The sequence below is a fragment of the Bombina bombina genome, chromosome 2, assembly GCF_027579735.1.
Source record: "Bombina bombina isolate aBomBom1 chromosome 2, aBomBom1.pri, whole genome shotgun sequence".
NCBI classification, from domain to species: domain Eukaryota; kingdom Metazoa; phylum Chordata; class Amphibia; order Anura; family Bombinatoridae; genus Bombina; species Bombina bombina.
Window position 1 is genome coordinate 74,066,123 of NC_069500.1, and position 17,662 is coordinate 74,083,784.

The 17,662-nt window shown below is 38.1% G+C and overlaps 1 protein-coding gene across 1 annotated transcript; it reads left to right on the forward strand.

Moving 5' to 3' along the window:
• The first annotated feature begins 615 nt into the window (after positions 1-615).
• Positions 616-10,053, forward strand: LOC128648450 (uncharacterized). Its single transcript, XM_053701116.1, has 2 exons — positions 616-1,693; positions 7,167-10,053. The coding sequence occupies exon 2, from the start codon at positions 7,175-7,177 to the stop codon at positions 9,320-9,322; it is 2,148 nt and encodes a 715-aa protein (XP_053557091.1). The 5' UTR covers positions 616-1,693; positions 7,167-7,174; the 3' UTR covers positions 9,323-10,053.
• Positions 10,054-17,662: the final 7,609 nt, after the last annotated feature.

The following is a 17,662-nucleotide window of genomic DNA, read 5'->3' on the forward strand; positions in this document are numbered from 1 at the left end:
AGAAATATAATATAGGGGTCGGCGATGTTAGGGGCAGCAGATTAGGGGTACATAGGGATAATGTAGGTTGCGACGGTGTCCGGAGCGGCAGATTAGGGGTTAATAGTGTAATGCAGGTGTCAGCGATAGCGGGGTCGGCAGATTAGGGGTTAATAAGTGTAAGGTTAGGGGTGTTTAGACTCGGGGTACATGTTAGGGTGTTAGGTGCAGACTTAGAAAGTGTTTCCCCATAGGAAACAATGGGGCTGCGTTAGGAGCTGAACGCTGCTTTTTTGCAGGTGTTAGGTTTTTTTTCAGCCCAAACTGCCCCATTGTTTCCTATGGGGGAATCATGCACAAGCATGTTTTTCCAGCTAGCCGCTACCGTAAGCAACGCTGGTATTGAGATTTGAAGTGGAGGTAAATATGCCTTTACGCTCCCTTTTTGGAGCCTAACGCAGCCCTTCAGAGAACTCTAAATACCAGCGTTGTTTAGAAGCAGCGCTAGAAAAAAAAGACGCGTAGCTAATGCACCCCTTCTAAATCTAGGCGTATGTATTTGTTTAAAGCAAACAACCCACATTATTGGTCTAGGCCCATTTTGGTATTTTTGATGCCACTATTTGGCCACTGTAATAATGGCATGATCTGAATTCACATATGGTCTGGAAGGGGTATATATATATACATATATATATGGTATATGTATTCTACAAGAACTCAGCTGAATGGTAAAGAAGGGGTTAACTCCTCATTCAGATACTAGGTCACTATGGAATGTAGAAAGATCACATTACCAGACCCCCATCTGAGAAGGATGACCAGCTGGCTTAAGATCCTTTGTCTAAGGCTAATGCCATTCCCTACCCCCAAAGCACATGCAGGATGAAACCATATACTCTTAAAATTACAATGAGGGCTTGCTTATGAGTGACATCATCATTGTGGGAGGGATGAAAAACTTACAATAAAAGTAGCAGGAATACTGGAGTTCACCCTCTCTCTTTCACTCTTTTTCAATTGGAATGGTGACCACAGCTAACATCAGAAGTAAGTGATCCTTACAGACACATAATTTCAGCACACCATACTTTCACATAGATTGGGCAAATGTATTAGTGTAATATTGATGTATAGTTCACTGCTGAGTATTTATAAGTGATTTGCATATGTGTAATTTATATTTAATCTGCATATTGTAATAATGTTTAATTAGCCTCATTGTAATAAAAGTTTTGTTACTGCTGGAATAAGACTTTGTGAGTTTATGACCTTACAAGTAGTTTAAGCTAGTGATTGTGTGTTAATATTATATAGTGGGTATAATAATTCATAAGGGATTATTAAATGTAATATTAGCCTTTCACTAAAGTGTATAGCAAATAGATACTAAGATTTATAGAGTCTTAGGGACCATTTAAATGCAGTTATTTCATTGGCGAGCCGACCCAGCGAATTTTCTTACCAACTACACTTGTTTTAAGGGGGGACTAATCCAGGTTCTTTTTATAATACAAGTGTGATTTTTGGACGAAAATTGAACCTAGTTTTTGCTATACTGTTTTTGAGTTGAGCGTTTCAGCAGTAAAGTCTTTGGCCAAGACTACAGATCCAGAGAGGCATTACCTAAGGATCAGTTGAACCAGACGCAGAGAAAATCATATCGCGCAGGACGTGAATCTGATTTGCTGGCAGTCTGAAGACACTTTAAAGTGTGAGTATGGAATTAATTGTTAAATATGCAGAATGTAGCACATTTGAGCCTATTGTTGATGAAAATACTGACATAGTTAAAAGACTGAAAGATGTGTGGTTGCAATGTGAGAATGAGAATAAGCTTATTGATAAAAAAAGGTTTTGTTTAACAAAAGAAAAATCCAAATTACAGAATTGCATGAAACTGTTGTTAGCTATCAAAGACCAAATGAATAGAGCAATCTTTGAACATTCTCCCCCAATAGCCATGTTAACAGAGATCAATTGTAACACATTAGATGAGAATTGCCCCACATGTGGGGTAAATGCAGAATATATTAATACTTTAGAAGAAAATTATGACGCAAGAGGCCAACTTATTGCTTCATTGAGACAGGGACTTGCAAACTTAACCCCTGTTGCAGTATTAAATGAGGACAATGCATGTGTGTCGCAGGAAGATGGGGCACATGTTGATGGGGGAAGGGTGCAAAGCCCACATGTTGATGGGGGGAGGGTGCCTATTCCACACAGTGAGGAAAGATTGAATCACACACAAAATACAGAGAGCACACACATTCCAATACTAACCCCACAGATAACTAGGCCAAGAACATTAAACACAGAACATCAAACAGATACTTTATCACTAACACCCAGTGTAAGATCCAGGGGAAGAAATTTAACTCAATCGCAAAATTTACTTTTTTCTACCACCTCTGCTGAAACATCATCCCTGGTATCAACTACCCTTATAAAACAAGATAGAGATAAAGTAATGAGACAACTGGTAAAGTTAAAACCTCTCTTTCCAGTGTATGATGTTAAAGCAGATGTTTTCACTAACATGTCAAATTTTGAGTCTGCAGTAAAACAATACATGCTGTCACATAAGGAAGCATGCTTTTTGTTAAAAATGTGGCTTCCAGGCAGCATTGCAGCTAGATTACAATCACCAGTTGCAGGCCCAGTTAATTTGAACACAGATTGGTTTAAGGAGGATAAATGGGGTTCCGATGGGGACAGATTAAAAGCTGTTTGTAAACTAGTGACAGGGAGTAGAGATTTGGACAGTCACTCTCTTGCAGAAATGCAAGTAGCATTAAATGATGACCCATGGGTATTTGCAGCTAAATTTGAACAATTATATAGGCTGACACACAGAATTTCACCAGAACAAACACCTCATGATATGTTGCAGTATTTAATTAAAAAATTCACATATTTGGAACCTAGCATACAAATGATGGCTGAGGAAAAGAATACACTAGAGGGTGTGTTATCTATTATAGGTAAGGCTAGGCAGAACATTTTAAAGAAAAAGAACACAGGGCAACACAGAATTGCTGTGGTAACCACTAATGAAGGGAAACAAAAATATTCAGAGGGTCCCTTCAAAGGTACTTGCCATTACTGCAATAAATATGGGCACAGACGAGTAGATTGCAGATTCTTAAAGAGAATTCAGAAGGAAACTGAGGGAGGGCAGGAAAGATTACATCCCTCTGCACCTCCAAAAGAAAGCTATGCACATAATTGGGTAGGGAAAAATAACAAGATTAAGCCCCCAGATAAAACAGGACAGGAATACACCCCAAAGCTTAGGCCTGGTACTAATCTGTATGGCCCAGCGCATGAGGCTTTGAGAGTGATGACTGTGGGGGGAGGGGAAGTGGGATATCATGAAAAGAATTATGAAAATAATTCTCCTCTGATATCCTGCTCTGACTGACTACCTCAGGCCCTGGATGACATGGTCCCTATATGTAACACCTTTAGGGATCATTCTGGACGTCCCTGTGTCTATGGTGTGATTGAGGGCCATCGCACAAAACTCCTCATAGACACAGGAGCTTCAGTAACTTTGACAGACTTACCATTAAGTCCCCCACAAGGGACAAGACAGACATTTCTTGTGGGACTTGGGGGATCCCAGTCCCAAGCATCCCTTATCCCAAATGTGACTATGACACTAGGTAATCAGTGGACTAAGGAAATTCCCATTTGGCAGAGCAAAAACACAGAGGGTACAATACTTGGTGCTGATATAATGAGATCAGAAGGGATGATAGTGGACCTATGTAACAATGTTTTGTGGAGGGATACTAGAGGGAGAAAACCTGTAATATTAGATGACTCTTACATCAGTCCCATAGCATCCATTGCATCAATTCCTTCAGAAAGGGTGTGGCCGGATACTGAAAGTCACCCTGATTTGAAGAGATTGGTCATGGATTTCCCTGACATATGGGCTCAACATAAGAATGATTGTGGCATATTAAAAGGCATTGAAATCAATATTGTAGGCCCTGACCCCCCTCCACAAAGACAGTATCGTTTTCCAGCAGAAGCTATTGAACCTGTGAGGCAAATTATTAGTCAGCTTGAAAGCCAAGGGATAATTAGGAAATGTTCCTCCTCTAATAATTCTCCTTTGTGGCCAGTAAGGAAAGCAAATAATACTTGGAGGTTAACTGCTGATTTTCGTATGGTGAATAAAGTTACCCCACCTGTTACAAATCTAGTTGCTTCTACTCCTGAAGTGGTATCCAAACTGAGTGCCACATGTAGGTGGTATTCTGTTCTGGATATAAGTAGTGGTTTTTGGAGTGTCAGACTAGCCCCAGAGTGCCAATATAAGTTTGCTTTCTGCTTTGATAACATGCAATTTTGCTTCAATTCGCTTCCTCAGGGCTTCCACAGCTCGCCTACATACTTTCACCAAGCATTAGCAGAGGTATTAAAAACATTCTCAGTCCCAGAAAGTATCATACAGTATGTAGATGATATTTTGTTACAAACAGAGACAGTAGAGGAACATTTGGAGCGGCTGAATGAACTGTTTGGCTTGATTGCTGAATCTGGCCTCAAGTTAAACACTTCGAAAGTACAATTAATGAGACAAAAGGTGACATTTTTGGGAGTATCAATACAAAGGGGTACAAGATGCCCTACTAGAGAACGAGTTACAGCCATACTTCAGGTGCCCAGACCTTTGCATAGGCAGTCCTTAAGACAATTCTTAGGCTTGGTAAATTTTTCTCGTGATTTCATTGAAGGGTTTGCTGAAAAAGCAAAACCTCTCTATGATCTTTTGAAAGGGGAGGATGTTGGGAAAATTCCTTGGAATACAGAACATGAGGAAGCATTTAAAGTGTTAAAGGAAGGTTTAGCATCAGCCCCTGCCCTTGCCACAGTGGAGAGGGAGGCCCCTTTTGCTTTACAAACATACACATCTGACACTTCAATTTCCACAGTCCTACTGCAGGAGAAGGCTGAAAAATGGAGGCCTGTTGGCTATTTTTCCAGGCTTCTTACTCCAGTAGAGAAAGGTTATGACGCATGTATCAAGGCTTTGTTAGGGGTGCATTGGTCAGTTCAGGCTACTGAGCATATAGTGGGATTTGGGAAGCTCATCCTCCAAACACCACATACCCCTATAAAGCTGTTATTGGAGAAATCATTAAGTGGGGTTTCAACACAAAGAGTGACTAGGTGGTTAATAGATTTGCAACATCGTGACATCACTGTACAACACAATGCAAAATACACATTACCCCAACTAATGCACACTCAGGGTGAACCCCATGACTGCACAGAGACATTCACACACAGGGAATCGCCTCATAAATTGTTCAGGGACAAAACTTCTCCCCAGGATTTACAAATTTATGTAGATGGCTCAAGATTTTGGCAGGATGGTCAATTTAATACTGGTTTTGCTATTTGGGTCCCCTCGCAACAATTAGCTCTTAAATTTATGTTACCAAGATCATTCTCAGCACAGAGAGCAGAATTAGAAGCCATTTCTATGGCTTGCCACAGGTTTGACACACAAGACATTTGTATATACAGTGACAGTGCCTATGTGACCAGATCACTGACAGAGTACTTACCAATTTGGAATCTAAGAGGAATGGTAGACTCAGCAGGCAAACCATTGTCACATGTTCAAGCCCTTAAGAAATTGGTAGATTGGGGAACACAGCACCCATTGCAGTCAGCTATTGTTAAAGTTAAGGCACACACACATTTCACAGATGCACATTCACAAGGGAATGCACATGTGGACATGTTAGCCAAACAGGCAGCTGTAGATGGGGAACCATGGCAATCAGATGAGAATGACAGTGAGACACAGGAAGCATGGAGAGAGCATGTTACATCTAAAGATACAATGGTACACATAGCAAAGATTACAATGGTAGATTCAGAGGTACCTGATTTGAAAACAGAACAAGCTAAAGATCCTAACCTTTTCCCTCTGTTACAGGAACAGCAAACACTCCCAAATGGTTATTCAATTTGTAATGGGTTAATATGTTACTCTAATCCCATTGATCCACAGGCTAAATTGGTTTTTGTGGTCCCGAGTCATTTGCAGGGACCTATAACACAGCAAACACATTCTTTTCTTGGGCATATTGGGCAAAGTGCATTAGAGTACCATTTAAGGCAAAAATTTCATTGGCCAGATTTAGCAGAAACCTGTTTAAAATGTGTACAAGAATGTTTAATTTGTGCTCAAATTAATCCACGCCCTAAAGGTCAGAGACCCATTCTCCAGAGAATACCAGTAGCAGATGGCCCCTGGAAAGCTATCCAAATTGATTTTATAGGCCCACTTCCACTATCAAAGGGGGGTCTCAGGTATGCCCTAGTAATTGTAGATATTTTTTCAAAATGGGTTGAGGCTATTCCACTTCGTTGTGATACTGCACAGGCTACTGCCAGAGCACTGTGGGAACATGTTTTCTCAAGATGGGGGTTTCCAACACTCATTGAATCAGACAGGGGTACACATTTTACAGGTCAGGTAATGCAAAATCTCTGTGCCCTACTGGGAATACAGACAAGATTTCATGTACCATATCATCCACAATCCTCTGGTATAGTTGAGCGCATGAATCGCACATTAAAAACAAAATTGTCAAAAATGCTTTCCCAGTATGGTAAATCATGGGTCACACATCTTCCAGCAGTTCTAATGGCTATTAGAGCTACACCATCAAATGCTACCAAGTGTTCTCCCTATGAGCTCATGACAGGGAGAAAGATGGCATTAGGCCACCCAGGTGAACCACAATTGTCTACTCCCTTGAGAGAATCTGTGTCTAGAGATCAATATCTCTCCCAAATTCAGGAGCAGTTGAGCTCACTGCTAATTTTTGCTGCCTCTAATATGGCCCCAACAGATTGTAAATTTTCATCTACACCTCAAACACCTCTGTTTGAGAAGGGGGGATTGATCATGATTAAAAATTTTCGCAAAAATTCTCCCTGGGATGCAAATTGGGAAGGACCTTATAGAATTTTGGACAAATTGGGTAATACTGTAATTAAAATAGAAAGATCAACCCCTGGGAAAACCAGAAGGCAGCCTGGTTACAAATGGGTCCATGTTGACCAATGTAAATTGTATAGAGGGACAGTTGTCCCAGATGTAGATATTTCTGCTAAGAACTGATATTCTCTTAATCTTTTTTTGACAGATTTCATTATGTGGAGCCTGAGAGGAATGATCGCCACAAACCTATTTGTATTTGTGTGGGTGTTATTGCAAAAACTTCCAATCTGTGACTGTAATGAACTGTCAATCACAAACCTCACAAGGAGTCGTAGATGGAGCTCAAGCAGCATCATCAGAGGATGGACAGGCTTATGGAGCTCTCAAGACCTTCACAAAGATTGTTTGGGAAAATTGACTTTTAATGTGGGTGGGAAAATTGAAATATTTGCAGAAAAACATCAAGACAATTTAATTGGTTTTTGGAGGGTCAATCAGGGTAATAAAGTTGAATGGGAATGTAAGTGGGTGGCTTGGGGAAAATGGACTGTAGGTCTGGTGGGAGAAGGTGTTTCTGTGTCTACAACATTTACAAATCCTATTCACACTATAAATGGCGATAACTATAATATAACCAAGGTTATATTTGAACAACAAATTGGAGAAGGGATTAATTGGAGGGTTACAGCTGCCAACTTTGGTGGAGGGATTGAAGTATACTTAAAAATAGACCAAATAAAGGAAACAACCACATTTACGCCTTTGATCTATTCTACTTTAATCACTACACCAAAGATGAAACATTATGACAATACTCCAATGTGTAAGGGGAAAAGTGTTGTTTCTAGTGGTCCATTTCAAACAAGTACAATCAAGCCAACTCCAGTATTGAGGGATGCCACATTCCAATTTATCACGTGGAAGATTAAAATAATAGATTGGCTAGTTTCCACACATTACCAAAATTGTTCCAGAATTACTGCCACTATGGAAAAAGCATTAGTTAAGTGGGCAGAAGGTACTAGGAGAAGGACTAGGAGGGATATCATGGATACAGTTTTGGGAGGTGTGGGAACAGGGCTAGGTGTGGTAAATTCCATTGACATATCCAGCTTAACAGCAACCTTACAGTCTCAGGGGATGTTAAATGCAAAAGGGATTCATACGCAACAAATGATAAACACTCTGGTAGAGACACTGACACAGACAGTCATTCAGGTTCAGGGTCCTGCCATTCAACATACAGAGGAAATACTGATAGGAGTAATTAGCAGGTTAAGGGAAGTATCCTGGGATTTTGTGTGTATTTCCATGCAAACAGAATTATCAACTGACTTTAAATTAATAGCACAGGCTATGGAAAATAACCATACACCTTTGGGAGGGTGGGAGCAGTCTGTTGTTAACAGTTTTGCATCAAAACACAGAGAATTATGGTTAAACAGTTGGTTGGGATGCAGGGAAAATATATGCAGGGCTACTTCACTTGTGCCCACTAGTGGTACCTATCAGAATGTTTATCATTTGTTTTCACTAGGAACACCTGTCACAGAATCTCATGTTTTGCATCATGAGTTAGAGTTCCCAAATTTTATATGGAATGGTTCCCATATGGAACAGGTAGATATGTCTGGCTGCATAAGGTTTCCTTCTAAAATTTTATGTCTACCCAACCAGGCAAGAATAATTTTTGATTCCTGCTGGCATAATCACTCATATTGCAATGGTTTTGTGGAGAAAGTTAATCCCCAAGATATGATTTTTCCCTTAGGACAAGGAAAGGTGTGTTTTGTTGCATTGAAGCCTAAAGATGAAGTGCATGTATGGTTTGACAGGTGTAATTCAAGGGAACAAATCACACCAGGGATTTATTGTATTACTGGGTACCCTGTGAGGATAAGTTCACTACAGTTTAACTTCACTGTCCCACAGTTACTCACATATAACGCTACCTTGGGGGCTCCACTCATAACCCCAATATTAGTAGATGATGCACCTTGGCAAAAATGGGTAACCTTATTGCAAAAAGACTCTGTGTTACTAGAACATCTTAAAAATTTTGGGGAACGTGTTCATGTAAATTTCTACCATCAGGAACAAGAACTACAAAGGATTGAACATACTTTTACGGAGATGTCAAGTGCAACCTGGTGGCAGAAATTAGCAAATTCCTTTTCGAAACAGTCATCATGGGGTTCTGCATTGGGAAATCTGTTTATACATCCATTTATAATCATATTATTTATTTCTATATTATGTATAATTATTCAAATTTGTATGTGTTGTTATTTAAAATCATTAATTGCACGTGTATATCACTTATATTATGGTATGCGAATGGAAGCGTCTTTAGTACACTAATATAGCCATCACACATAGGTGGGGTTAGGAATCTTCCATCAGATTCACTCATATAAAACAACCATTGGAATGGAAGGGTATGGTAACCTCCATTGCCAAAAGGGGGGAATGTAATAATGGCATGATCTGAATTCACATATGGTCTGGAAGGGGTATATATATATACATATATATATGGTATATGTATTCTACAAGAACTCAGCTGAATGGTAAAGAAGGGGTTAACTCCTTATTCAGATACTAGGTCACTATGGAATGTAGAAAGATCACATTACCAGACCCCCATCTGAGAAGGATGACCAGCTGGCTTAAGATCCTTTGTCTAAGGCTAATGCCATTCCCTACCCCCAAAGCACATGCAGGATGAAACCATATACTCTTAAAATTACAATGAGGGCTTGCTTATGAGTGACATCATCATTGTGGGAGGGATGAAAAACTTACAATAAAAGTAGCAGGAATACTGGAGTTCACCCTCTCTCTTTCACTCTTTTTCAATTGGAATGGTGACCACAGCTAACATCAGAAGTAAGTGATCCTTACAGACACATAATTTCAGCACACCATACTTTCACATAGATTGGGCAAATGTATTAGTGTAATATTGATGTATAGTTCACTGCTGAGTATTTATAAGTGATTTGCATATGTGTAATTTATATTTAATCTGCATATTGTAATAATGTTTAATTAGCCTCATTGTAATAAAAGTTTTGTTACTGCTGGAATAAGACTTTGTGAGTTTATGACCTTACAAGTAGTTTAAGCTAGTGATTGTGTGTTAATATTATATAGTGGGTATAATAATTCATAAGGGATTATTAAATGTAATATTAGCCTTTCACTAAAGTGTATAGCAAATAGATACTAAGATTTATAGAGTCTTAGGGACCATTTAAATGCAGTTATTTCAGCCACCAAATACAATCATATAAAATAATTGTTAACCTTTTTTGCAAACGTTGAGTTTCTCACTGAAATTATTTTACACACAACTACTGCAGTAACTTATGCCTAGATTACGAGTTTTGCGGTAAGGTGAAAAAGCAGTGTTAACAGCTCCTAACGCTGCTTTTTTACGCCCGCTGCTATTACAAATCTTGCAGGTATAGGGGCACTGCACACTTTTTTGGCCTTACCGCAAACTGACTTACGTAAAGTTCGTAAACCCTTTTTTCTATGGGACTTCCATAGAGCTGGTATTACGAGTTTGTCCTGGGTGGACAAAAAGTGAGCAGTACAGCCTCTACCGACAAGATTCCTAACGCATTTTAAAGTCAGTAGTTATGAGTTTTACACTACAAATCTGTAGCATAAAACTCATAACTAAAGTGCTAAAAAGTACACTAACACCTATAAACTACCTATCAACCCCTAAAGCGAGGCCCTCACACATCACAAACACTAAAATAAAATTATTAACCCCTAATCTGCCGCTCCGGACATCGCCGACACTAGAATAAACATATTAACCCCTAAACCGCTGCACTCCCACATCGTAAACACTAGTTAAATATTATTATCCCCTAATATGCTGTCCCTATCATCGCAGCAACCTACATTATACTTATTAACCCCTAATCTTCTGCTCCAGACATCACCGCAACCTACATTATATTTATTAACCCCTAATCTGCTGCCTCCAACATCGCCGCCACCTACCTACATTTATTAACCCCTAATCTGCCGTCCCCAACGTCGTTGCCACTATTCTAAATTTATTAACCCTTTAAACCTAAGTCTAACCCTAACCCTAACACCCCCTAACTTAAATATAATTTAAATAAATCTAAATAAAATTACTATATCAGTGAAAGAAGAAAAAATAAGGTAGGAATAGTAAAATTTAAATCAGTTGATGGTAGAATAATAGAAGGAAATAAGCAGATTGCAGACTGTCTCAATAATTACTTCTGTTCTGTTTTCACAAAAGATTGTGAAGATACAATGTCTACATTAAGGGATGCTACGAAAAATAGAAACAAGCTTAACAGTAATCTTTTTACAGAGGATGAGGTTTTGTTAGCATTATCAAAAATAAATGTTAAAAAGGCAGTGGGTCCTGATAATATTCATCCAAGGGTTTTAAAAGAACTTCGATCAGTGCTAACTGTCCCATTAACTGATCTGTTTAATCAGTCACTATTAACAGGAGCTGTCCCAGATGATTGGAGAATAGCAAATGTAATACCTCTTCATAAAAAGGGCAGTAGAGAAGAATCTGGCAACTACAGGCCAGTTAGTTTAACTTCAGTAGTAGGGAAATTAATGGAAAGCCTCTTAAAAGAAAGAATTATGACTTACATAAAGACAAACAATTTAGAGGACCAAAATAAGCATGGTTTTACTTCAGGGAGATCATGTCAGACTAATCTAATTGACTTCTTTGATTATGTAACAAAAGTATTAGACAAGGGTGGAGCAGTTGATGTAGCATATCTAGATTTCAGCAAAGCATTTGACACCGTCCCACACAATAAACTAATTCACAAACTGTATCTCCTTGGTCTAGATTCAAAAATTGTGAACTGGGTGGAATGCTGGCTTAAGGACAGAAAACAAAGTGTCTTAGTAAATGGAGTTCATTCAGCAAAGGGGGCTGTTACTAGTGGTGTTCCTCAGGGGTCAGTTCTGGGGCCTGTTTTGTTTAACATATTTATCTGCGATATCAGCAAAGGGCTAGAGGGGAAAGTATGTCTCTTTGCAGATGATACAAAAATTTGCAACAGAGTGGATGTTCCAGGGGGGTAGACAAAATGAGAAGTGATATACAACAATTGGAGGATTGGACAAACGACTGGGATCTAAAGTTTAACACAGCAAAGTGTAAAATAATGCATTTAGGGAAGAAAAATCCAAATGTTAATTACAGACTCAATGACACTTTACTGACTGTTACAGATGAGGAACAGGACTTGGGAATTATTATTTCAGATGATTTAAAACTTAGTAAACAATGTAGTAATGCAGCAAGTAAGGCTAGCAGAATGCTTGGATGTATTGGTAGAGGTATTTGCAGCAGAAATAGTAAGGTTCTTATGCCACTTTACAGATCATTAGTTAGGCCTCATCTTGAGTATTGTGTGCAGTTCTGGAGGCCATATCTTCAGAAGGATATTAACAAACTTGAATCTATGCAAAGGAGGGCTACCAAAATGGTACATGGTCTAAAAAATAAAACTTACCAGGATAGGCTCAATTACCTAAATATGTATAGCTTAGAGGAGAGAAGGGAAAGAGGTGATATGATAGCAACTTTCAAGTACATTAAAGGGTTTAGTAAAACTGAGGATGTGGGTATTTTACATAAAATGGAAAATTCAAGAACAAGGGGTCATGAGCTCAAGCTAAAGGGTAGTAGATTCAGGAGTGACTTGAGGAAGCACTTCTTTACAAAAAGAGTGATTGATTTATGGAATAAACTTCCTCAAGAGGCAGCAACAAACACTGTGGGGGACTTTAAAAATGCATGGGACAAGCATAAGGCTATCCTACGAACTAGATACGTTTATACTGTTAGGTAAGGTCGGGCAGACCTGCTGGGCCTATGGCTCTTATCTGCCGTCAATATCTATGTTTCTATTAACTAAATTATTCCTATTTAAAACTAAATACTTACCTATAAAATAAACCCTAAGCTAGCTACAATATAACTAATAGTTACATTGTATCTAGCTTAGGGTTTATTTTTATTTTACAGGCAAGTTTGTATTTTTTTTAACTAGGTAGAATAGTTATTAAAGGGACATGAAACACTTTGAGATGGTAATATAAAATGATAAATTGTATATATAAAACAACTCTGCAATATACTTTCATTATTTATTTTGTCCTCTTTGCCTGTAATTCCATTCTGAAATTGTGAGCTTTTCAGTTCCTGTTAGAAATGGAAGTGCAGAACACTGTTAAATCCAGCACAACCATTGGCTGCACACTCTAATGACCTATTTATAACTGACCCTAATTAGCCACAGCAGAGAAGGTAACACAAGTTACAACATGGCAGCTCCCAGTGTTTTATAGACACTAAAATTTATACTTATTTTGTCACTTTTTAAACAACTATTGAAACTTAAAAAATACATCTACATGTTAGTCATGGACTAATCTTTTCTTTGAATGCATCATTATTTCTAGTATGTATTTAGTGTTTAATGTCCCTTTAAATAGTTATTAACTATGTAATAACTACCTAGCTAAAATAAATACAAATTGACCTGTAAAATAAAACCTAACATATGTAACAATAACACCTAACACTACACTACAATTAAATCAATTCCCTACATTAAATACAATTAAATAAATTAAATTTGATCATCTAGATAGACTATCCTGTGGGGACTTATACTACTCCCTAATATCTTTTACTTATTCATTTTTTCGGGTAACCCATCTCTATAATTCTTTGTGTAAGATCTTTATATTCATTTTTGAAGTCAAGGTCTGTGGTACAATTCCTACGTGCTCTAATAAATTGGGATACCAGGAGATCCCCTTAATTTGGGATCTAGGGTGTAAGTTTTCTGCTCTCAAAAGGCTATTTGTAGATTTAGGTTTATGATAAATATTTGCGTGCAAACTATTTGTCATTTTAGTTCTTGTCAGATCTTGTATTGTCTTGTATTATAATGCATATGTATCTCCTTCACATAAAGAATCTTGCATAGCTAAATAAGCAGTTCTGCCCAATGTACTGATGAGACATCTTAAGTAATCTTATCAAGAGTGGAGAGCTTTAGATCATCAGAAGTTTTATTATAAACACATTTTTTCTTTCTTTAAGAATTAGTGATTATTCCATACACATTTTATCATTAAGGTAGTTTTTCTCAGCCTTAGAGGGACATGAAACCCAAATTTCTTCTTTCATTATTCAGATAGAGAATACAATTTTAAACAACTTTCCAATTTACTTCTAATATTTTAATTTGCTTCCTTCTCTTGTTATTCATTGGAAAGGTTTATCTAGGCAAGCTCAGGGGCAGCAGAGAACCTAGGTTCTAGCTGCTGATTGGTGGCTTCATATATATATATATATTGATTGTGATTGGCTCACCCATGTGTTCAGTTAGAAACCATTAGTGCATTGCTGCTCCTTCAACAAATGATACCAAGAGAATGAAACAGATTAGATAATAGAAGTAAATTAGAAAGTTTTAGGAATTAGAAGTTTTAGGAATATTTCCTTCTATGATGGCAACTCAATTAATGATTATAATTATTGCAATCAATAGGTTTAAAGAAAGCGGGGTTTTCTAATGTCTTTATTTAGATCTAGAAAACTATTTTACTCATATGTAAATTTTAGATTGACAACATCAATGAAAGTACAGTGTCATCTTCACCCTTCTCTGTTGCTGTGCCGCAAATCTGGTTTTATCCTATCAAAACCATAGTAATTATGGGTTAAAATAAATTATATTTCTTCTTAAATGAATTTGTGTTGTTATTACAACATATGCTCTTCTTTAATTAACTGTATATTGGGGCCCATTTATAAAGCTCCGAACGGAGCTTGTGGGTCCGTGTTTCTGGCGAGTCTTCAGACTCGCCAGAAACACCAGTTATGAAGTAGCAATCTAAAGACCGCTGCTCCATAACCCTGTCTGCCTGCTCTGATGAGGCGGACAGGAATCGCCGGAAATCAATCCGATTGAGTACGATCGGGTTGATTGACACCCCCCTGCTGGATTGGCCGCAAGTCTCTTGTGAGCTGCTGGTGCAATGCTGAATACGGAGAGCGTATTGCTCTCCGCATTCAGCGAGGTCTTGCGGACCTGATCCGCACTGTCAATCTGCTGGTGCAATGCTGAATACGGAGAGCGTATTGCTCTCCGCATTTAGCAAGGTCTTGCGGACCTGATCCGCACTGTCGGATCATGTCCGCAAGACCTGTGATAAATAGGCCCCATTGCCTCCAATCCAACTTTGTGGGGTGTGAGCGGCAACATGACATGTGAACAAGTAATAATAATTATACAGTATAATGCTGTACAAAACATTAAGGGCTAGATTACAAATGGCGCACTAACTAAATTTTCCCCTTGTGTGCTAACTCTGCTCACAGTAACATTTTAACGCGCACAGGTTATTGCACGTATTATACGTTGAAAGTAAAGCACACAATGAAAGACCAATGCATGCTAACATCAGGACTTTGGATATTGCGACCAAGCTAGACTTAAAGTCTGTTAGTAAATGCCTATAAATTCAGGTAGGTAGACCTATGGGGACTGGGGTAGTAATTTCTATATGTCAGTCCAAACTTCAGCATATCATTGTATCAAAGCAGAAGCACAAGTACATAGGTATTTCTTTCACATTAACTCACCACCATCAGATAGCACCATGCGATATAGGTTTCCACAAAGATGTCACTGCAAACTCGGTTGGCTGATGGGAAGGTTAAAGGGGGTATAATTATTACCAGATCATGCTGGCTTCTGCCCCTATGCTATATCCACCCTCCTGGCTACACACAGAAGACATCCTTCTCCAGAAATCCCTCAATGGCACGCTGTGGGAGTTCAAAGTCCTGGTATCCAAAACAAGGCTGTTACGCTCAGCCAATCACTGGCCCTGTATCCCAGACATGATTAGTGAGTGGAACGGAGTCCCTGTACTCCGTATAGGGTATAGTTATAGGGTAGTTATAAATACAGATGGCCCTCGGTTTACGCCGGTTCAATTTGCGCCGTTTCAGAATAACAAACTTTTTTTTCAGTCATGTGACTGCTATTGAAAAGCTTTTGGAAAGCAATGCACTAATTAAAATAGCCAGTAGGTGGAGCTGTCCGCTTGTTTTGCAGCAAAGTTATGCAACTTAACAGCCTTAAATTGATCTGTCTACACAGATCAGACCAGATCTATCGAGCAAAATTTAGCAGGCACTTCCCTATTATCTTCCTGTCCAGCAGCTTGAGGTGAGGGTGCCTACCTTCTTATTAATCACTTCAGATTGAAATGCATAGAATAGGTGTAAACCCAATATTATCTAACATGCTAACATTGCAGAGAACTGATTGCAGAAAAATTAAAGTAAAAAACGTTTTTGTTCATTAAACTTAGTTTGATGATGATGCAGTCTGTTGTGTGATTATTTAATTAGGTGCTATTAGCAAATGTTTTTGTTCATTAAACTTAGATTGATGATGATGCAGTCTGTTGTGTGATTATTTTATTAGGTGATATTTAGCAAATGTTTTTGTTCATTAAACTTAGTTTGATGATGATGATACAATCTATATTATTAGGTTTATAATGCTGTTTAGCATTTAAAGTCTTCATTTCAAAGCTTTAAAAATAATGTATTAGGTGTTTCTTATGACAATTTTGAGAGGGGCCTGCAACCTAACTCCCTCACTTCCCATTGACTTACATTATAAACTGGGTTTCAATTTACAACGGTTTTGATTTACAACCATTCCTCCTGGAACCTAACCTCGGCGTAAACTGAGGGCTACCTGTACTTTTAAATTTAAATGTTCTTCACATTTCTGTTCTTTTTTACGTTAATATATATATATACATGTATATATATGTATATATATATATATATATATATATATATATATATATAAAATATATCTATAACTATATATCTATATAAATATATACACATATACTTTTAAATAAAAAGTGTATATCGGTGTGAAATAATTTATAGTTAAGTGTTTTGCATGTGTTTTGTGCAACTCGAGAAGTGCATAATTTTCTAATGCAGTTTCTGCTTGTGTTTGAACTCAACCGATAACTTTTAACTTGTAATACCACTGCAAATTAGTGTGGCTTCCATATCCATTGGGCTAGATCACAAGTGGCGCACTAACTCCATTTTTCACTTGTGTGCTAACTTTGCTATAAGTCAAATTTCAACGTGGACGAGTATTACAAGCTGAAAGTAAAAAGTTTAGCGTGCAAACGAAAGTCAGATGAGCGCTAACTTCAGGACTTTGGATATCATTACCGCACTAACTTCTTCTCCCCATAGACTTCTATAGGGCGAGCTAATAACACTGCGTTAGACCAACTGCGCTATAATCATAGCCCTGGATACTCACTGACAGGGGTATAGCTATGTCAGGATATGCAGTGGTAGTGGAAGAATTTATGGAACACAACTGCAGATCTACTTTAAATTTTGAATGTATCACACCTCACTTTTGAAAACACTATGGGAATGGAGTAGTGTTTCATATAAATGGAGGAATGAGTTGTATCAGAAACACCAGGAGTGTCTAGGTAAGGTGTGGGTTAACAGCCAGAATTGCCAGGATAGTTATACTTGACTAGGTAGGATTGTTGAGAGGAAGTATAGACTATTTACAAGAGTGCTGC